The sequence below is a fragment of the Gracilinanus agilis genome, chromosome 2 (assembly GCF_016433145.1).
Source record: "Gracilinanus agilis isolate LMUSP501 chromosome 2, AgileGrace, whole genome shotgun sequence".
NCBI lineage: Eukaryota > Metazoa > Chordata > Mammalia > Didelphimorphia > Didelphidae > Gracilinanus > Gracilinanus agilis.
In genome coordinates this window covers 30,908,619-30,932,191 of record NC_058131.1, presented here as the reverse complement: position 1 = coordinate 30,932,191, position 23,573 = coordinate 30,908,619, and the positions used below count along the sequence as shown (strand labels likewise).

At 41.2% G+C, this 23,573-nt stretch overlaps 1 protein-coding gene across 1 annotated transcript in view; it reads right to left on the bottom strand.

Annotated features, from left to right (window-relative positions):
• The window catches only part of ALMS1 (ALMS1 centrosome and basal body associated protein), a 105,414-nt gene that overhangs the window by 26,338 nt on the left and 55,503 nt on the right, over nt 1-23,573 (bottom strand). Inside the window, exons 8-10 of the mRNA XM_044659290.1 lie at nt 23,142-23,308; nt 9,981-10,106; nt 3,329-3,499 (exon numbers count right to left, since the gene is read on the bottom strand). Of these exons, the coding sequence (XP_044515225.1) occupies nt 3,329-3,499; nt 9,981-10,106; nt 23,142-23,308 (464 nt within the window). The remainder of the gene's footprint in view (nt 1-3,328; nt 3,500-9,980; nt 10,107-23,141; nt 23,309-23,573) is intronic.

The window sequence follows — 23,573 nt, the reverse complement described above, 5'->3', positions numbered from 1 at the left end:
AATTCTTCAATTTTGTTGAATGCCCATACTTTCCCCTGAAAGTATATCGTTAGTTTCGCTGGGTAGTTGATTCGTGGCTGAAGGCCCAGCTCTCTTGCCTTTCTGAATATTGTATTCCAAGCCTTGCGTTCTTTTAGTGTTGAGGCTGCCAGATCCTGTGTGATCCTTATTGGTGCTCCTTGATTTTTTCTTTGACTCGAAAGCTCTTCAATTTCGCTATTATATTTCTGGGTGTTGACTTTTCTGGGTCCAGTGTAGAGGGTGTTCTATGGATCCTTTCAATGTCTATATTGCCCTCTTGTTGTAGAACTTCAGGGCAATTTTGCTGAATAATTTCTTTGAGTATGGAGTCCATGTTTTTATTAATTTCTGCCTTTTCTGGAATACCAATGATTCTCAAGTTATCTCTTCTAGACCGGTTTTCTTGGTCTGTCACTCTCTCATTGAGATATTTCATGTTTCCTTCTATTTTATCAGTCTTTTGACTTTGTTTTATTTGTTCTTGTTGTCTTAGATCATTGGTTTCTAAATGTTCGATTCTAGCCTTTAAGGACTGGTTTTCGGCTCTAATGTTTTGGTTTTCCTTTTCAATCTGGTCATTTTTGGTCTTCACTTGTCTTGTCTCACTTTCCAATTGCGAAATTCTGCCTTTTAAACTGTTATTTTCTTGCCAGATTTCTTCCATCTTCCTCAGCATTTCATTTTTAAACTCTTCCATAACTTGTGACCAGCTTTCATTTTTTTGGGGAGGTTTGGATTTTTGTTTTCCCTCCTCTGTTGTCTGGATTTTCTCTGTGTAGAAGTTGTCGAGTGTTCCAGAATTTCTCTTGATGGTCTTTTTCTTCTGGACTTCCTTATTGCTGGCCATTGTTAGCCCCGCCCCTTTTCCGCTTTGTCTTTGCACTCCGGGTCTACCTGGGCCTTGCAAGCTTGGGGGGGGGCTCCAGTCTCCTTGTCCTCGGGGTCAGGCCTCCTGGTAGTTCCTGGTCTGCCCCTCTGCCCGAGGTTCCTTCAGCAGTCTTTGGGGCTGCTTCCACAGCCGAGCTCAGGTCTGCACCGGGTCCTCACTGGAGGTCCAAGCCTGGGCTGGAGATCGTTACTCAAGCCTAGGGCACTGCCTTTGCCTGCGCTGATGCTCTTAGGGCCCTGCTTTCACCCCCGAAGAAGGTAGTGAAAGTCTGTGGGCTGGAGATCTTTATTCTCACCTGAGGCGATGCCTTCAGAGCTTGGGAAAGGCCGTGTTTTAGGGGCCTTTGTCCCAGCCCGAGGCGGTGCCTTCACCCACATGGGCGCTCAGGGAGAGTCCCAGCCACCTGGGGTCCCTCGTCTTGCAGCGCACAGGTACGGGCTCCGGGGCTGCCAGTGATTATCTGGTTGCCCCAGTCCTGTTTACCCGCTTGTGTGGTGTGGAGGGTGGGGGAGGGGCTTCTTCCTCTCGTGTTTTAGTGTGAACTGTTTCACCCCTTTAAAGTGTTGAAATGCCCCGATTCTGCGTACCTTCAATGCTGCGCCCTGTTGTGGGGTTCCTTCGATCCTCTGGACTCGTTTTTATTTCCCCTTGAGGGGTCCTGTGTGGTTCGGTCAGGAGAGATCGAGCAGCTGCTCCTTACTCTGCCGCCATCTTAACCGGAAGTCCTTCAATCCTCAGAGTTGTTTTGATTTGCATTTCTCTAATTATTAGAGATTTGGAACACTTTCTCATGTGCTTATTGATACTTTTGATTTCTTTACCTGAAAATTGCCTATTCATGTCTCTTGCCCATTTATCAATTGGGGAATGGCTTGATTTTTTATACAATTGCTTTAACTCCTTGTATATTTGAGTGATTAGACCCCTGTCAGAGTTTTTCATTATAAAGATTTTTTCCCAATTTGTTGTTTCCCTTCTGATTTTCACTACATTGTTTTTGTTTGTACAAAAACTTTTTAGTTTAATATAATCAAAACCATTTAATTTACATTTTGTGATTTTCTCTAACTCTTGCTTGGTTTTAAAGTCTTTCCTTTCCCAGAGATCTGACAGGTATACTATTCTGTGTTCACTTAACTTCTTTATAGTTTCCCTCTTTATATTCAAGTCGTTCACCCATTCTGAATTTATCTTGGTGTAGGGTGTGAGATGTTGATCTAGACCTAATCTCTCCCATATTGTTTTCCAAATTTCCCAGCAGTTTTTGTCAAATAGTGGATTCATGTCCCAAAAGTTGGGCTCTTTGGGTTTATCATACACTGTCTTGCTGATGTCACTTACCCCAAGTCTATTCCACTGATCCTCCCCTCTGTCTCTTAGCCAGTACCATATTGTTTTGATGACTGCTGCTTTATAGTATAGTGTAATATCTGGTACTGCTAGGCCCCCTTCGTTCACATTTTTTTTCATTATTTCCTTTGATATTCTTGATCTTTTGTTATTCCAAATGAAATTTGTTATAGTTTTTTCTAATTCAGTAAAGAAGTTTTTTGGTAGCTTGATAGGTATGGCGCTAAACAGGTAAATTAATTTGGGTAGGATGGTCATTTTTATTATGTTAGCTCATCCTACCCATGAGCAATCAATGGCTTTCCAATTGTTTAGATCCAGTTTTATTTGTTTTGCGGCTCTGCTTTAAAAGCCATCTCCTAACACTGCACTTGTAATAAAGAAACTAAAGCCAAAGGAGTACTTCAAAGGCATCCTGATAAAACCACCACTGTTCTACACAATGAATCCATCTATATCCATTAGGAAAAAAAAATCTGGTCTTCTAATTTCCCCAGAGGAGAATGAAGAAACTCCTTCTTCTCCCCTCTGCCTTGATGATTCTTAGTGACTCCACGGTACCTACTCCTGAAGACAGTCCCTCTGCCAATCCAGACCAGCAACTATTCTAAAACAGTGGGTTTATTTTTAAAACCCTCACCTTCAATCTTAGAATCAATACTGTGCATTGGTTCCAAGGCAAAAGAGTGGTAAAGGATAGGCAATGGGGGTGAGTGTCTGAGGCCACATTTGAACTCAGGATCTCTCGTCTCTGGGCCTGGATCTCTCTCCACTGAGCCCCCTACAACGTGAAGTCTTACAAAGTCATCTAGAGTACTAGGACATTAAGTGATTGATCTGGGTTCATAAGACCACCATACATTAGAGACAGAACTGGCACTGCCTGGCTCTCTGGCTACCCCTCCATCTGCTGCTTGTCAGAGAGATGTATTAGTTAAAGCACAAAGCAGAACCAAAAAGGCAAAGAACAAAAGGGAATGGGACATATTGTCAAACCATAAAGCTAGATCATATGAATAGGAGAGGCTGATGGGAAAGCTGTAAAATACACAGAGAAAATCCACTTACCTGCCCCACTTTTTGGAGTGGGATTTTCTTCTTCAGTCCAGGCTGACTTAGATGCAGTCTTCTTGCTATAGATTCCCTCTTTATGTTTGATGTTTACAATGTCGGACACATTTTCATCCCTTGTGCCAAGAGCCTCAGGGGGGAAATCTGGAGCAATAGCATCATTGGAGCCTATGGGAGGAGAAAAGGGATGCAGGGGCACCATGAATACAAGCTAGAAGGCCATCATCACCTTTTATCATCCTTGGAAAACACAACATAAAAAAAGCAAGGGAAAAATAAATCCAGAGAGCTCATTCTCTTCTCAAGGGTTGTTCTTTGAAAAATTAAGGAGGGAGGGAATTCCCTGCAGAACTATCAGAGACACCATCTCACAAAATGAACCTCATCTATAGAGCTCACAATGACAGTGAGAGAGGATTCCTTGTAAATAAAGCCTTTGGAAGAAACTTCAGGGATCAGAGGAGATGGCTCACACGCACTCTTACAGCCCAGGGAAGATAACAGACCCAACATCTGCCTATTCAAGGGATGGCTGTGCTCCTTTTCTAGCCCTCCTTTGTTTAAAAGAAAATAAATGTGTCCTGGATTTAATGAAGAAAAAGGAGGAGGAAGAGGAGAAATATGTAAAATAAAAGCATTTTAGATACAAAGTAGAGCAGAATTTCATACAGAAAACGAAACTATGAATTTCTGATCTTGTGATTTTCTTTTAAAACATATCAATCTGGGGGCAGCTGAGTGGCTCAGTGGACTGAGAGCCAGGTCTAGAGATGGGAGGTCCTAAGGTTCAAATCAGTCCTCAGACACTTCCTAGTTGAGTGGCCCTGGGCAAATCGTTTAATCTCCATTGCCTAGCCTTTACCAGTCTTCTACCTTAGAACCAATACACAATATTGATTCTAAGATGGAAGATAAGGGTTTTTAAAAATAAATAAAACATATCAATCCACCTCATTTCTTTAAGCTGATCCTACTTCCCTGGACTCCTTTCCATATTCTTTCTGGCACTTTTTAAATGCCTTGAGGGTCTTCCCCTCTTTTCTCTCCTCTTTGTTTTACTTGGCATTATCATTACTACCCCTCTTTCAACTTCTTCCAACCCAAATATCATTTAGAAACCACCACCATCCTCATAACAAATATTATAATTTGTTGCCAAGGCAAGCAAAGCAAATCCACCAAAGACTTGTCCAGGAAGGTGCATCTCCTCCTCCATCCAGAGACGCCAGCTCCCTCACAGGAGGTGAGCAACATGTTTCCATGTGAGGTCTCTACAGACAAAGCTCTGGGTCCTTTCCAAGCACCCTTCATGGCTATGCTGCTGTCTTGTTCTCTGGATTCTGCTCTCAGCTCACCATTAGTCCCTATCTCCTGGGTCCTTCTCAAAGTGTCTCTCTTTCCTTCTTTCTTAAAAGATACTCCTATTTCAGCCTACTCATCTCCCACATGCATTCAGTTCTTCCCCACTAGCTTCCACTTCTTTTCTTTTTTCCCTTTGTCCTACTTATTTCTGGACCAGAAAATCTGTTCCATCATATCCTCCCTTTTAAGCATGCCCTCCCTGATGCCTATGGTGGATGTGATGTATTTCTACAGTGTCTACTTCGGAGGAGAACAAGGCTCATCAGACTCTCACTGCCTACTTCCTCCATGTCAATAAACTGCTTTCACAGACACTAAGAATGAGAAAGCATCAGCTAGCTTCTTCCTCCTTTCCATTCTAGACTATTTCTTTTATCCTCCTTTTTCTTTCTCCTCTTAAAACCTTCAAAACAGAACCAATTCATTCCCCAGTTCTCCATTTTTCTTACTTCACTCTCTCCATGCCCTCTGAAGACACTGGGTTATGGAAAGACATCAGAAAGTCCCTTCCAATTATTCAATGTATATGTCTCTTCTGATTGTCAAATTCCTTCTCAACTCTGATTTCTTCCTTAGTAATGCTTGAAAATCAGCTATTCCATGTTCTGAGATAGCTAGGTGGCACAGTAGATAGAGTGCTAGAAAACAGTTCAAATTGGGCCTCATAAACTTCCTGGGCAAGTTGCTCTTCAATGCCACATGCCTCAGTTTCTTCAACTGTAAAATGGGGAAAATAACAGTACCTACTCCAGAGAATTCTATAAGATCAAATATGCCTCATACACAATAGGCACCTTAATGTTTATTCTCTCCATTCTCACCTTAGGAAAGTATCTCACACACACACACACACACACACACACACACACACACACACACAATTTTGATTTTCTGGAATATACCCTATTCTAAGATGTCCTCTCTTTTATGGTAGAAACTGTGAGGACGTTCTAGGAAGCCAACAGTCACTCTGGATTTGGGCTCTGACATTGTGAGAATGATTCCTTTTGGGGTTTCTTTTAGAAAGTGATCTGTGATTCCACGATCTTCACTTTTCCCTCAGTTTCTAACAGATTTGGACAATTTTTTTTTTTAATTTTAAACCCTTAACTTCTGTGTAGACTTATAGGTGGAAGAGTGGTAAGGGTAGGCAATGGGGGTCAAGTGACTTGCCCAGGGTCACACAGCTGGGAAGTGTCTGAGGCTGGATTTGAACCTAGGACCTCCCATCTCTAGGCCTGACTCTCAATCCACTGAGCTACCCAGCTGCCCCAGATTTGGACAATTTTGACTTATGATTTCTTAAAATTTAATATCTAGGCTTTTTTTCTTTAAATTGGTATTCAGAAAGTCCAGTGACTCTCAAATTATCTCTCGCTCTGATCTATTTTCCAGGTCAGTTGTTTCTGATATCAGATACCTTACATTTTCATCTATTTTTTTTACTGCTTTGTGTCTCAGAGTGATTGATTTGTTTGATCTATGCTAGTTTTCAGGAGTTCCTTACTTGAGTGAAACTTACCATTTTCTATTCTAAGCTATTTCTTTCCCTTTCAAATCATTCCTTGGGAGCTTTTATTCCATTGTTTTTGTTTTCATTTCATTCTTTTTTAAATTTTTTATCGTCACGCAAAATACACATATATTGGTCATTGTTGTAAGAGCAAAGTCATACATAACCCAAACCCCTAAATAAAACCAAAGATAAACTGATGTGAAAGACAACTCCAAGTTCTTTACTGGAGGGGGATAGCATTCCCCAGCATAATGTCTTTCAGGATTGTCCCAGGTCATTGCACTGCTGAGAATAGACAAGTTTTCACAAAGAATCATCATCCAATATTGCTGTTACTGTGTACAGTGTTCTCCCAGTTCTGCTCATTTCACTCTGCATCAGTCCCCACAGAACTGTCCAGCTCTTTAGGAAATCATCTTGCTTATCATTTCTTATAGCACAATATACCAACATGAACCACAATTTTGTTCAGCCATTCCACAATGGATGGACATCCCCTCAATTTCCAATTCTTTGTCATCACAAAAAGAGCAGTTATAAATATTTCTGTACAAGTAGGTCCTTTCCCCTTCTTTATTATCTCTTTGGAATACAGATCCAGTAGTAGCATTGCTGGATCAAAGGGTATGCACAGTTCCAAATTGCCCTCCAGAATGGTTGGATCAGTTCATAACTCCACCAACAATGCATTAGTGTCCCAATTTTGCCACATCCCCTCCAATATTTGCTACTTTCCTTTAGGGCTGCATTGGCCAATCTCATAGGTGTGAAGTGGTACCTCAGCACTGCCGTAATTTGCATTTCTCTAATCAGGAGTGATTTGGAACATTTTTTCATATGATTATTGATGGCTCTGATTTCTTCATCTGAAAATTGCTTGTTAATAGCCTTTGACCGTATGTCAATTGAAGAATGGCTTGTATTCTTATAAATGTGACTTACTTCTTTATAAATTTGAGAAATGAGGCCTTTATCAGAGACAATTGTTACAAAAATTTTTTCCCAGTTTGTCGTTTCTCTTCTAATCTTGGTTAGATTAGTTTTGTTTGTACATTCTCGCTCTATTCTTTTATGTATTCAATCTCTGCTTATAGCCAATTCATCCTTCTAGGGCGATATCTGGAAAATCTATGTACAGCCATTCTTTCTATTATAAAAGGATCTTTCATTTCTTATTTTTCTGGTCATAATCCCATATGCCAGGACTAATCCTCTCTGCCTCCTGCTGCATCTCTGGACAATGAAGAAGCATATTTTATATGTGCTAAGTGCTGGGGATAGAAAAAGAGGTAAAAGATAGTCCCTGCCCTCAACAAGTTCACCATCTAACAGAGAGAGAGAGAGAGAGAGAGAGAGAGAGAGAGAGAGATACAGGCATGGGGGAGAGCCAGAGAGAATGTTCAAGCTAAGAAGCTAAGAGATCAGGGATTCTGGTCATGAAACAGCCAGGAGGCCAGAGTCACTGGATCACAGAGGATGCAGGTGTAAGCACACTGGGGATGGGTTATGAAGGACTCTGAAGGCCAAACAGCATTTTCTGTTTGATCCTAGGAAATGATGGGGAGCCACTGGAGTCTATTAAATAAGGAAGTGGCATGATCAGATGTGCTGTGGGAAAATCGCTTTGGTGGATAAAGGATAGATGGGAGTGGGAGTGACTTGAGGCAGGGCAAACCCCCAGCCGCTATCGCAACAGTCCTGGGGTGAGGTAAAGAGGGTCTGTACTAGAGGTAACAGTGTCAGAGGAGAGAAGGGGACATATTTGAGAAATGCTGCAGAGGAGAGATCAACAGGCCTTGGCAACAGCTTGGACATGGCTCATGACAGAGGGTGAGGAATCGAGGATGACTCCTGGGAGGAGGGGGCTGCCCTCCATAACAACAAGGAAGATAGGCAGTGGGAAGGGCTAAAGGGGAAAGATAATGTGTGCTCTGGACAAGCAGAACTGGAGCTTAGACTGGGCATCTAGCTTAAGGTATCTGAAAAGCAGCTGGAGATGTAAAACTACAGGTCAGCAGAGGGGTTGGGGAAAGAAAAGTAGATTTGAGGATCATCAGCAAACTGAATCTACAGGAGCCAATGAAGCCACCAAGTGAAGTAGGTTAAAGGAGATTCGAGAAGAGGGGCCAGAACAGATCCATGTTTCTGTGAATCCATCCTTTTGGTTGACCTAAGGGAAGCCAATTAAATCCCATTTTAATCACATGCCATAGTTTGTTCAGCTATTCTCCAGACTCACTTGGTTTCCAGTTCTTTTCTACACTAAAAAATGCTGCTCAAATATTTCTGAACATATGGTTCCTTTCCCTCTATCTTTAATTTCACTGGAGTATTTGGGGAAGGAAGAAAGGAGCAAGCATTTCTATAGCACCTGATATGTGTCAAGCAGTGCACTAAGCACTTTTAAAAAACATGAATTCCCAACAATGCTAGAAGTGCTATTATTCCCATTTTACAGTTGAGAAACGGAGGCAAACAGAGGTGAAGTGACTTGCACAGAATCACACAAGTGGGAAATGTCTGAGGCCAGATCTCTCCTATATTATCCATAAGCAAAGAATCAGAAGCTCTTTCAAATGCGTTTATAAATCTGCATAAACTGGTCTTGAACTCCCTAAATCTTCCAGGTCAGCATTCATGCCAAATAAGGAAACAAGGCTGGTCTCCCATGACCTCAACCGAGGGAGGGTACCAGGAGTTTGGGGGAGATGCTGGACAAGACTTCCTACAGAAGGTGAATTGCAAGCTGAGCCTTCAGGAAGGAAGCTGAGCAGCCAGGAGGTGAAGGTGAGGAAGTGCCCTGAGTTGGGAGACGGAGAGTCACATATAGGAAACAGCAAGGAGGGGAAGACAGCAGAACATCAGAATACTAGAAAGGAAATAAAAGGCTGGTCTGACTGTTCAAAGTCCAACCAAAGGGCCTTCTCTCTGCTCCTCCTGCCTGGCGCTCCTCCATCCTGCTGGGAATGGATATCATCTCGCCCTCATTCCCTCCAAAGCTCGGCTCCAGAATCACCTGCTCCATGCAGCATTTCCTGATCCACAAACCCACCATTGCTAGCCACTCCTGCCTCAACCCTTCTTGCTTTTTGTTTGTGTATACGTATGTATGTCTGCACAGTGTCTTCCCTGGCCTCTTAATAAAGCATAAATGACAGTTTCTCAGCTCCTGCCTACTGAAATGTTGGCTGACTTGGAGTGGTCAGAAGATGGCTTAAGGAGGAGGAAAGAGGGGTATAATGTGAAGTCAGCTACTCGCTGGGCCCATGCATGGACAGGAGAGTAGAAGGAGAGCCACCCCCACAGAGGGCTCTCTTGGCAGAGAGCTGGCTGCCTTCACCTAACATGCCAGCCGCTCATCAGGTACCCCAGATAAAGAGCGGCCTTGGACCCCAGCCTTCATACCAAGAAAGAACCTCAGTGGCTGTGGCATTTGAGGCCCAGGAGCAAGACTGGGGCTCAGTTTCACCTAATTAGCCCTGCTTGGATCATTGGAAGAATAACCAGGGCAGGAAGCCTAAAATTCTGTCATTAGAAACCACAGAGGCTGGTTGAGAAGAGAAGGAATGTTTCTGCTGATTGGAAAAAATAAAATGTGAGAAGATTTCTTTCTAATATTGCATCCTTTTTTATTTCTAAGTTTTAAATTGAGCTCAGTCTGTCTTTCAAACCTCTTTCTTCTCCTGATATACTAACTCCTTCCCGTGTCCATACTGTATCATATTCAACTCACACAAACACTATTTGGTAAATCAAAGATTGACGCAATACCTGAGTGGGTGCTCTCCACAGTGGTATCGGATTTGGCCACAGGGTACGGGAGTGGCTCCGCTGAGTTTGGAACGTAATACATGGTGGCGCTTCCAGAAGGCTTATATGGCAGCAGTGAAGGCTGGGCTGTAAAGATGGAAGGCATCAAAGTGCAATTAATGAAAAATAAAAAATAAAGTAGCCCTTGGAGTAGGACACAGAGAAGGCTTTGCTCTGATCATGAGGATAGAAACTCTCAGGTGCTCGTTGCCTTGCTGCCTTTGAGTACCTGAAATATGGCACGTCTCACACACAGAGAATATATGCAAAGGTAAGGCAATTAAACTCTCCAAGGATTAATTTCTTTATCTGCCAAATAGGGGATCATAACATGGGAGCTCGGTAGGTGGCTCAAACAGATGTTTTACACTGCTGCCTAAACTAATGTTATTATTATAAAAGGTTCTTATTAAATCATCCACAACCAAAGTATATCATACTTGATAAAAAATAAAATAATAGATTAATATAGCAGAACTAGAAGCAAAGATATAGAGTAAACTAGTGATTTATATATCCAATTTCACAAAACAGAGAAGGTAGCAATTATTCAACAAAAGCTGCTGAAAAAAATTAAGAGCGGTGGATTAGATTTACATTTGAGTCATATTCCACCATACAGTCCAAAAGGATCGCTGATCTAAAAAACTAAAATGGATCTATGAGCTTAGCAATCTGGATGGTCTTTCCAGTGATGCAGATCCCAACCTATTCATCCTATGTGACTCTCATCTAATGTCCTTAAGCATATCACAGGAAGCCTGCCTTGCTTTCTCAGACACGGTGAGAATACAAGGGGAGCACCCAGGCAAGCCCCCTCTTGTCTCTTCTCCTTGCCAAATGACCTATCAGTCTATCTTTTTTCTCTCACATGCTTCCCTGATAGCATCTTCTAATTCTTCATATATATGTGCAGGCTCACACCCACCATATGCCGCCTCCTCTCCATTGCCCTCCATGTGATTTCCATTTCCAGTTCTTTAGAGATGGTTGTGTTCCATGGCTCACAGTTACATGCCAGTAGAATACTGGTATTAAAGTGACAAAAAAAGAACCAGGGGAAACACAGGAAATAATACAAATATTTATAAATTAGAATATATTTAAATGGTCTATTTGTGATAACTATGGAGAGGTGGAAAGCTTTTGGCTATTAAAGAAAGAAAGAAATTATAGCAGACAAAATAGATGGGTATGAAAATATAAGCCAAAAATCATCAACAAAGGGGCAGTTAAGTAGCACAGTTTGCTAGAGCACCAAGCCTGGAGTTAGGAGGGCAGGAGTTCAAACCTGACCTCAGACACTTGCTAGCTATGCGACACTGGTCAAGTCACTAAATCCCAATTGCCTAGTCCTTGCCACTCTGCAGCCCTAGAATTGAATCTAAGAAAGAAAGGGTTTTTTTAAAAAGGCATATGAAAGGGGGAAAAAATCATAAGTAAAAAAAAGAAACAAAGCAAGGGAAAATCTTTGCTATAAGTGTTAATTGATAAAAATCCAATTGTCAAAATTTGAGAACTGAAATGAATTATTTTTTTAAACCCTTATCTTCTGTCTTAAAATCAATATCAAGTATCAGTTCCAAGGCAGAAGACTTGCCCAGGGGCCACACAAACAGGCGGTATCTAAGGTCAGATTTGAAACCAGGACCTCCTGTCTCCACTGAACCACCTGACTGCCCCTGAAATTGAAATGAATTTTGACAATTCCCATTTCTCAAAGATAAAAGGTCAAAGAATATGAACAGGTAATTGTCAAAAGAATAAATGAAAATTACCAATTTAACTAGCTGAATTTTTTCAAATAATTAGAAGTATGTAAAATGACTTAATGACTTAAACACATTAACATGGCAAAGGGAATTTTAAAAACTCTGGGCAACAATATTTATATTAGCAAAAAACTGTCAACAGTTCAATGTGGTCAACAATTTGGGAAGGAATTATTACATATTAGCATAATGAAATATTATTTATGTGTTCAATTTCATTTTATGAGACTTAGCCCCATGGTCTAACCCATCATAATGTTTCCTTTCATGATTCAATGTGTTAGCTGGCTATCTCTTCCAGGTTTGTGTCATCCAAGCCATTAACAGTGCTAAACTGGCTGAGATATAAATGAGTCCAATTTTATAGCATTCGAAAAAGAAATATCTCTTCTATGAACCTTCTACAAGTAGAATCAGATCAAGAGATTTTCAAGGGGTTCATCCATGATGAACTTGACTGCAATACATATGTACTATTGTACAGACGTGATTTATCTTGTCATTCTGAAACATTTTTTTTTAAACCCTTAACTTGTGTGTATTGGCTCCTAGGTAGAAGAGTGGTAACGGTGGGCCATGGGGGTCAAGTGACTTGCCCAGGGTCACACAGCTGGGAAGTGTTTGAGGCCGGATTTGAACCCAGGACCTCCCGTCTCTAAGTCTGGCTCTCCATCCACTGAGCTACCCAGCTGCCCCGATTCTGAAACATTTTTAATTCTCCTACATGCTCAATCTCCAATGCCATAATTGCTGCCCATGTTAATAATAATGACAATGAAGAAATGTAGGTCTTAGAAATACCTCCTTAGTCATCAAACAGTAGGATAAAGTAAACTTACAGTATATGCCTTTAAAAAATAGAAACCCTTACCTTCTGTCTTAGAATCCATACTAAGTATTAGTTCCAGAAGAGTAGTAAAGGCTAGGTAATGGGGATTAAGTGACTTGGCCAGGGTAACACAGCTAGGATGTATCTGAGGCCACATTTGAACCACTGAACTCTCATCTCCAGGCCTGGTTCTCTATCCACCGAGCCACCTAGCTCTATATAATATATATCATTTAATCTAATTCACTGATAACTTATAATACCAAATGGTTACCATATGGTATTTATAACTTGTCTATTAATCCAAATTCTATTCTCCAATTGTGATGGCCATATGGAGACTTTAATCTACCACTTGTCATTGACGAAGGGAAGTTCATTTCTTTTTGGCATCTCAGATTGTCAACATTTTCCCAATCATATCATTAAGTAATGGGACTCTTCAAATGAATACTATCCTCAAACAAGTCTATAACACCAAGACCACTAAATGGGAAAGGCCCATCAGTTAATAAGGTAATTGGATCAACAAAGTACATAAGAAAAGTTCAGAGTAGGACTTTATAATTCTGAAGTTGGCACATAATAATATGGAAATTGAAATTATTCTCTTACCACCCAGGATAGAGAGGTTATCCATAACATAACAATAGAATGTTTATAGAAAGTTATAAACATAATGGAATTTATGGAGTAGTGCAGAAATGAAAATGTAGTAACTCTAAGGATCAATAAGAAAGAAATGTAATCTTCTACCTAAAGAACATATAGAAGGTCTGAAAAGATGGCTTATAATAATTTCTGCCTTTCTAAATTCACGTAGGGCTTCTCTACAATCTATTATGTTTTAAAGTTTTGTGAAAGTGCCTTGTATACTTGAAAAGAATGCATTCCCCGTTTCACTCACTGCACTCTTTCTCTCCCATGTGTATGTCTGTATAATTACTACTAATCTTTATATTTCTTTTGTCATATTACATCAATGGAATGTTGGGGACCCCTACTATAACAGATTTTTGTCTATTTCTTGTATAGCTGATCATCTTTTTTCAGTAAATTTAGTTGCCAAATTATCTGGAATATATAACTGAGAACTGTTAAAAACTGGTTATTCTTTTTTATTCTCACTATTAAATGAAAATCTTCTTTATCTCCTTCAATTATTTCCAGTTTGAATTCTATTTGATCATATGCTAATATTGTCCACTTCTGAATTTTTTGAAAATGAAGTAGCATCTCAAGTCTAGGCAAACCTGTTAATTTGGATCTATGTATATATCTGTTTGCACTAAAGGTCTTTTCCTATAAGCAAAATAATAATAGGATTTTTTATTTGAACTATTCTATTAGAATGGGAAAATTCAATCCATTTACATTTACTATAGGAATATATATGAAGTGCCATAAAATTTTCTTCTGGTTGGTACTAAAGCTAACTAGGGTAAGTGAAATATATCTCAATCTTCTATATGTTTTTCAACTATTAAAATATTCTATGCAAAATTTTATTTCTGTTGCTTAAAATATTCATTTTTACATTTCCCTGAGGCTTAATTATAGGTTGAGAGGTCTTCCCTTAGGGACTTCCAATTCTTTACTTTGTCCTCTTCAGTTTTTAATGATGCTGTTTTCTAATCTGTTAGCTTTTTATTATCAATTCTGAATATTTAAATGCATTTTCATTTTAATTTCCCATTTTGTTATAGATAATACATTTAAATGAAATTCTTAACTTGATCATCTCTATTATAGTTAAAAAGAATTTCTTATTCTTACATCCACACAAGTAGGCATGTACATGGATATACACATACATATACACATGCATGTTTTAACAGTAATTAGTAATAAACAAAGTATATTATTCTTCTTGTTAAAGGACTTTTCATTTGGTCAGTTTGGATTATTTATGAACTAATTACAAAGATTTCATGAAATAGAAAGACTACTGAATTTAGAGTCAAGGGATCCCAATTCAAGTCATAGCCAGCCCCAAGAATTAATTGCCACATTACCTTGGGAAAGTCACTTCTCCTCTGTGGACCTTGGTTTCCTCCTCTGTAAATGTGAACATTGTAGTAGAAAATCTGTCATATTCCTTCCTGCTCTAAACTTATGATCCTTTGATCTCTTCAGTTGAGGAAATTTGTTGATAAATTCTTCCAGTTCGTGTCTCTCTAGAGAAAATTCTATTTTCCAAAAGCATAGATATATGTTTGCCAAACATGTGGCTGGGGAAGGGGAGCGTGAGGGGAAAATGCCTCTGTAGATATTTGTCCATTTGACATTATTCCTTTGTTGTTTCTAAAACAGCCACTTCCATTTGCTCAGATTTATTCAGTACTTGAAAATTTCCAAAGGTTATAACCCTCTTTTAATCTTTACATTAGGTGGCTAATTATAATTTCCATTTTTCAGATGAGGAAACTGAAGCTTAAGTAACATGTCTAAGATCACAAAGATAACCCCAGTGTTGATCTAATTGACATTTTTCATATAATTTCTCTTTTTTAAACATTTCTTCTTACTATTTGGGGACATTTTTATCTTTGTAATTCTAGATAGATATTCAATTCTATATCTTCATTAATCAACTTTAGGATTTCTGCATGCTAATATCCTTAGTATTACCTCTATCTGTAGGGTGGAGACTATCCATGCAGAAATGTTTTCTCCGATTAAGTAGTAAGTATAAAGTCTGGCTTTTTTTATTTTTCAAAGTCTTCTGGGAAGCCAATTATTTGTAGGCTTGCACTTCAGTTATGTCTTCCAATTCTGTTACTTTGTACTACATAGCCATTTGTTGTTCTATTAATATTTGTTCTTATTCTTCAACTTTATTTTTAAAGCACACTATACAATTTCTTTTATTATTATTTGGCATTTTTATTGATGGTTTTAGTTCTTTCCAATGTCATGATGCAATTTCCCTAACTATTCTTTTACTTCTTCTTCAGTGCTTAAAAATAAATTTAAAGGTTCCAACTAATTCTTTTAAAACATTTATTATTCAATTTATTATTCAAAATTTCTTCAACTGCATCCATTGATTATCAACTTAAATGAATTTAATAATTGTACACTTAATAAAAATGGCAAATTAACTTTTATAATTCATGTACTACCAAAGAAAATGCCATAGTTTTTCTGTTTTGGTTTTGGGTTTTGTATTTAGGGGGAAGGGATTGCTTCTCTATAGAAATAGAGAAAATCATAAGGAAATTTATAAGGAAATAAAAGCATGTAAAACTACTAATGTCCTAATGAGAAGAAACACAGAAAAAGAAGGTCTTTCACTCAGATTTTTAACATTTTTTATAGTTATCAATATGGGTAGATTAAATTGGGCAAAAAATAGAATGGGATAGGATATAAGGAACAGACATCCAACCATAAATCCAAACATAAATGATTTAAGTAATTACATTTTCATAAGTAAAGGATGAAAAGGATTCAGAATTCATCAAACATTCTAGGAAAAAGTTTGGCAAATTTAGTGGGGGTTAAGGACTTGCATCATAAAATTGCCAGATTGGGAATTCTGAACCAGATGACACATAGGCATCTCAAATTCAACATTTCAAAACAACTATTTTTCCCCCCTAAAACCCACTCTTCTTCCAAATCTCCCTGCCACATGGGGGGGCAGGACCATTCTTCCAGCCTTCTAGGTTCACTAATCATCATCATCCCAGACTCCTCACTCCCCGCTCACCACACATAAACAATCTGTAAACAAATCCTGCTTTTTCTCTCTCTCTACGACCTATCTCACATATGCCAGTTCTCACCTGGGCTCCAGCCTCCTAACAAATAGCTAAGTCTCTCCCTACTCCCATTCTCCATCCAGGAGACCAAAGGATTTTCCTAAACTTAAGCCTGGCCATGACCTCACTCATCCCTTCCTCTTGGGCTCCCTATTCCCTCTGGAATCAAACACAAATCTTCCCGCGTCTCCAATGTCTCCTGCACACACCCTCCAATTTCCCAGCCATCCCTCCCCACCACCCCCCCCCCATCCAGCCACGCCAGCCTACCTGCCACTCCTCCAAATGATGCTCCATCTCCCCTGCCTTTACCATGGTTGTCTCCTGGGTCCCCTCAGCCCCTAGTTCTGTCCCCATCATCCCAGCCTGCTGCTAGTCCCTTGTAACTGTGTGATCGATACCTAGACATGGACCTATTTTCATTTTTGTCTCCCAACAAGGCGCAGAGTAAGCTCTTACCAAGCATGTGTGGACTGTCTCCAAAATCAGGCTGCAGCTCCATGTCATGGGTGAATTCCTTATTCTTCCCCATGTCCTCTCTCTGAACCTCCTGCTCCCTGAACCCAACACTAGCACGCACTGTGGCTGCCACTGGCTCTCTCCTTATGCAGGCCTCCTGGAATCCACAGTTTCCTGAAAGGCTCCATTTGGCTGAAGCTGCAGCATCCCCTCCTGCCTGCAGCCCTTCCCTAGGATCCACCACTATTTTGTATTTACTCATCTGGGTGGCCCATTAGCCCACAATGGAGGGTCAGCTCTTAGATGACCAGTCCTGATCTCTTTGGGTACTCCTATCTCTAGTGACCAGCACGGTGGCTCACCTGGGGGAGGTGGTCTAGACCCCTTCTATCCACAGCCTCAGTGGAATAGGCCACAGGCCATGGCTCTTCAGGAGGTCTTCTCTAGACAAATCTTATCACTTTCTTTCACAAAATGTAGTCCCAGCATTCAGTGCACCATTCCACACCTAGTTTGCCCTAGGCGGCTACTCCTGGAGCTGCCACCTCCTCTTTCTCTTAGAAGAGCTTCCTGGGCTGCCTAGCGCATCATACCTGGGGCAGAATGAAGGGTCTTCTGCCTGAGATGGTCTCCACTACAGTGTGTTGGTACCAAGGGCTTGGCTTGTTTCCCAACTATGAGACTCCTTGTGAAGTGAGGTCCTCCCCAGATGAGACTGTCTCCTTCTTCCTATCCCCAGTGTTTAGCACAATGACATGCACCCAGAGTGGATTTGCAGCCCACTAAAAAAAATTTTTTTAAACCAATTTTATTTCCAGATAAACTGCTATCTAGCATGCTTTCCCCATCTTGTACTTGTTAAACTGATTTTTCTTTTAACCCCAAGTACTTGATTTTAAATGTATTCTTATTGAATTTCATTGTATTAGATTCCTCCCAAAGCTAGACCTGTGGTGGCAAACCTATGGCACGCTTACAGAGGGGGCACTCAAAGCCCTCTCTGTGGACATGTCCATCACCATTGCCCCAGAGGGACATGGGCCAGGCTGCTCCCCTCCCCCTTGCCTGAGGACGCTTCTCACACCACCCACCCCCCTAAAAGGTTCGCCATCACTGCTCTATACTATTGGGATCTTTTTGAATTCTAAATGGCTGGCATGGTAGCAAAGGCCCTAGTCCTGAGGAGGCTGAGGTAAGTAGATCTGGGGAGCCCAGGAGATCTGAAGAGCAGCTCCCATATGGGGGCCCCAGGACTGCAAGGCGCCCAAGATGTCAATAAACCCAGGTCACAAACAGAACAGGTTAAAGCTTCTGTCCCTGGGAGAGACCACTGAACTTCCATCCTGGACTAAACAGACTCATGCTCCACCCACCCCCGCCCCAACCCAAAGATCTCCTGACTGGGTCATCAAGTGTCCCAGCTTCAGTCCCCCTCGCCCCACTGCACGCTCGTCATCAGCAAGGCCTTTACAGACAAAATTGCTGAACCGCACGCAGAGGGCCCTCCATGAAAGGGATCCCTGCAAGGAGACATGAACATTTAGACTACTCTCCAAAGCTCCCACCCATCTAACTGGATTAACTGCTCCTACGTGGCCATCATTTCCCAAAAAAACTACACTAGTAACTATCAACTCCTTTGGCAAAATCCATGAAAACCGTGTGTCCAGCCTGTTTAAAACACGTCCCTCCTAGCATCCCGCCATGCTCCCTCTTCCCACTCAAAGCTACTTCCCTCTTCTAGACATCCCGACATCCTTCCAGCCCTGCGGCAGGAGCCCCAGGCCAGGCCGCTCTTTGCTGGCCAGTCTGCAGGGAGGCGCTCATCCCCTCCTTTCGGCCCTCCCCAATCCTATGGTACCGGGCCCTTCTCCACAGTCCCCTCGCTATCACTGAGAGGAGCCCAGCCATCCCTGCTACCACTTCTTTATGTGACAAGTCCTCCGGGGCAGTGTTCTCTCTTCGGAGCACTTCCTTCTCTTGGGAATCAACTCTCTAGGGTCCATTCAAGGGCCAGAGCTTCCGAGTTCACAGGGACCTAAGAGGACCTCCCAGGGAGGAGGAAGCGGAGGGTGAGAGGTCGAGGGACTTGCCAGCAAAGCACAGCTAGGAGAGGTCTCGAGGCCAGAATGGGGCTCACTCAGCATGCTCTCGGGGCATCCTCTCACGGCCTAGTTTTGGCTCTCTCTTTTCTGCCTTCCCTGCTTATCCCATTCAGCCTGAGCAGGGTCCTGTACCCTCCTGGACTCTTTCCTTTCAGGAAAACACACCATTGTGATTGCCCAGATTCCCTCATAATCCTCAGCTAGACCATGCTTTGCACTCAGCAGCTCTTCTTGTCCGGGCTTCCATCCTCAGCACAAGACTTTAGAAATCTACCTTGACTGCTAAGTTCCTGGTACATCACATCGGTCTCTTTAGACAATTCTCACTTCTTCCTCATCACTGGTATTGTTTCTTTGTGTTTTCAAATTTTCATTTGGAAGGGAAGCTAGGTAGAGCACCTGGAGTCAGGATGACCTGGGTTCAAATCTAGTCTCAGATACTTCCTAGCTGTGTGGTCCTGAGTAAGGAACCCCTTTGCCTTGCCCTTGCCACTCTGTCTTAGCATTAATACTAAGAGAAAATATAAGGGCCTTATTAAACATTTCATTTGGAAGAGGTTTCCTATCCTTTCTGGTTGGAATTCCCCTACAGAATTTTAAGATCCTATCTAGCCGTCATTTAAAAACTCTGAAATCTGTTCACAACAAACACAAGGTACATGTCATAGGACACCCAATCTTCCTTTTGTGTATCAAAAATGCTAAGAAGAACTGATCCACCTACCCAAAAGTTTCCTATAATTTCTTATCCAAGACTTTCTTCTTTATCAGGTTCAAAATACAAGCTTTCCTTACTGGTTCCTATAGCTCTTGAAGGATTTAATTAGCAAGTCAAGAAAGGATAAGCCACTCTGTTTGGACAAGGAGAATTCTGGTAGACATCCGGCACACATCTGAAGTTCCCCCAGAACAACTACCTCACTCTGTGAGAGTCGGGCTCACTTTATGGAAATCTCACATCTGTCCTCTCTGCCACGGATTGCCCCTTTTGCTTCCTAGATTTCCCCAAAGGAGTACAGTGAGCTTCTGACCTCTGATACAGCCTGTGCCCCATCACTGATTCCCTCACTTTTCTCCTGGCTTTGCTCCTTTTGGCCTGCTCTGACTTCTCCACTAGGACCTGGCATTAGGCACCTTCCTCCCCACCCCACTCTCTTTAGTTTCCTTGGGGGACCTGTAAGCTCCTGAAGGGCAGGGCCTACCCTTCTCTCCTCACATTTGTACCTCCAGCACTTAGCACAGTGCCTGCCACACAGGAAGGGCTAAATAAATGTTTACTGACTCCAGGCCTAGGGATCCCATCTTAGTCTCTGTGACACTAGAGAGCCAAATATACTTCTCACAGAAAGATCAATAGTTAACTGTTTGTAACACATACTTGATGCATTTGTATACTGATCCAGCAAGCCATGGGATTTATTCCTAGTTCCTTCCTTGAATTCTGGATCCTGAAAAATTCTGGGAGAACCTACTGCTTTTTCCCTCCAATGTAGTTACTCTTGCTAGAATCAACTTTGATGGATACACATAGGCAATTCATTCCCTAGCCTTTCTCTTTCAGTCTGAAGCCTATTAGATTAGATTTACAAGGCTTATGCATGCTAATCAGCTCTTGGAGGCTCCATCCCTGACCAGACCCTGTCATTCCCACATTTGAAGCCCTGGTCCAGAAATCCAAATCTCCTTCTCAGATACCATCTTCTTAACCAGGTGCCCACTTCAAAAACTGACTTTCTTTTTCTGACCCCCTTAAGTTCAGCGAGTGGCAGGGATGAAATGCCATGTGTCCCAAAGGTCTTCAATCTCTTGCTTATGAAGCTGTCATCTTTAGCAATTTTATGTTATTTCTGTGGGATCATATGTACACATGGGATTCACCAATAGTGAGCAGTGGTATTCTTATAAACATTTTATAGACATAGGAAAGTAAGCATAAAAGCTAAAAGTTATCGATTGTTCTCAACTGCCATTTTAAAATAAGGTTTTTATGTTTTCTAAGCATTTGGAATGTTCCCTCCCTGGAGCTATCTTAAGAGGTAATCTCTCAACCAATGATATTGCTCAGAATGCCTCCACTTCCAGCACAGACCACTTGGTCCAGTCAACCTTTCCTTCTTTCCTATATTTTCTTAATCATGTAACATTTCTAGTTCCTGAAGCTGCACTTCATGGCCTGCTCTTAGTCAAGAGTCCAAATGTGGTGGGGCCACCATCACTGGTGAGAAGACAATCAGCTACAATGCACCCAACAGACTGGTCACATGTTGGGGTCCCAGATTTGTCTCCAACGCTCTCAAGATGACATGACTTATGTGAGTCTTTTCACCAAGCCTTCGGTAAACTTGCTTACCTTTTGCTGCATTTCCCTTTCTTATCAGTGGGTACTCTTCATGATCCTCCTCCACACTCCACCAAAAGATTTTACTAACAGGTACATCAAGGAGGCACCATATGCTTAATGAAGGAAGTGACAAACCAGGGTCCCAAGCCTGGAGTCTGACTCCCAGTTCTGACACTGCCCCCTGTAAAATAAGGACTTAGCCTGGGGCATCTCTGAGGTCTCTTTTGTTATAGGGAAAATGAGGAAAAGCAGGAACTGCTGTCAAATGCAGAAACATGGGAAAGCAGGAGTAAGGAATTCTAGAATTCTACTGAGGGAAGTCAGTTAGCTTAGGCTGAAGGATTCATTCTCTTGATCTGAAGAGAGGACTGGATTACCTTCCTGCTTTTCCTCATTTTCCCTATAACACTTTCCACCTCTAACTCTCAAAGGCAGTAACCAGTCCCAGCTCTGGCCTCTCCTCTCGCCAGACTAAACACCCCCAAATGAAGGAAATCTTGATTCTTGAGAACATGCTCTTCTGGATAGTCGTCATTTTTTCCAGAACCTAAAAACCTGTAGCAACCAGAGCTAAAATGCTCCCAAAGGAGCCATCATCCTACCTTACCTTGGCAGGCATGCTTTTTACTGCAGCCCAAGGAACCATTAGCTTTTTGGTCTCCATGTCACCCCACTGGCCCATGCTGACCCATAGCTTGCTAAAACCATAAATCGCTTTCTAACCATTCCTTCCCCAATGGATAAATCATGAAGGTGATTGTTTTTGGTAGTCTCCTATTTCACACATATCCCAACTGAACTGACTTCTTCTTTGCTTTATCCAATAGCTCTAGCTTCTCAAGATCTCTTTGGATAATGCTGATTTCTCCCTGGGTGTCTATTCTTTGCCAGTTACGCCATCTATGCCTTAATCCAAGTCATGGAAAAGAATGTTCGATGGTCCTGGGCTCAGCCCAGAAACCTGGGATTCACAGTGTACCTGATACTGCCTACAGGCAATCAAGCAGCAATAAATGCACAAATAGAGAATTCAATAACAGTGAAGCGAGACAGACCAAAAAAGAGAAAAAAGAGTGGCAGGGCGGCATCTGGAAAGTGGCTCAGTACTTTCAACCATTCACATGATGCTCCCCCAGCAGAAAGAGCAGGTTCCCACTGATGCTGTCCAACTGGGAATCCCAGAAGACTACAATCTCTTGAGAAGAAGAATTACTTGGGCCCAAAGACGGTGGAGGGATGCCGAGTGTGGAGAAGGAGATTACAGCTTTGTTCTACTGAGAACTTATTACATGCAAGTAATGAGGACTCTCCCCCTTGAAATTCCTACATATTTACTTCAAGTATATAGTGTAGTGGATCCCCCAGTAATCTGCTCTTTTAGGATCTAAAAGCTTAAAGTTTTTGTCTTTCTATCCCTAGCATATGCACTGTTCCAAGTAGGAACTTAATAAATTTTTGATAATTAAACTGAAATGAATTACTCAAAGTCCAAATATAAGAATGACTAATAAATTCTTTATATACAAGATAACCACAAATTCTGGTATTCCATGATCAGGATTCTCATGTTGAGGGATGACAAACACTAACAGAATGAATAAATCACGTTCTCTTAATAAGGTAAAAAATTTAAATTCAAAAAAGCACAATAGATCCTATTATTCTTGAAACTTGATTTTATTGCCAACTTTTAAAAGCCACAAAAAAACTTATAAGTTTCTCTAGCCCTGGTCATCACAAATCTCCAGGATGACTCAAAAGTATGACAGTTGGTCTATTAATTACATATGCATAAAAACAGATTTGACATTTAAATGCATAAACAGATAATAAAATCAAGCTTTCTTACCAGTTGGGCCATGAGATGGCTTGTTAGGGATGTGAGAACTAATAAAAATCTCTGATGAAATTGTGGTCTTTTCTGAACCCTCAGTTGTTGTTATCTGAGTGTTGGCATCCGATGACAACTTGAGAGAAGAGGCAGGATATGCATTCCTGGAGTTATCGAATGTTACACTAAAGAAGAAATGGCACACAGGGTAAAATGTAACAGTCTGTGTAAAACCAGTTTGTGTCTTTGGAAAAATTCTATTTCAATAAAAAAAAAAAACCAAGGTCATATTTGATAACATCAACATCAAATGGTCACACAGACACACACTCCCCTACAATGCCCCATTCCACATCTTTCTATCAAAACCCTTCTGGATCCTGCTTGCCCTTTAACCTTAGACATGTCCCTTGGGAAAACAAGTTGCAAAAATGTATTTGTTCTGCATAA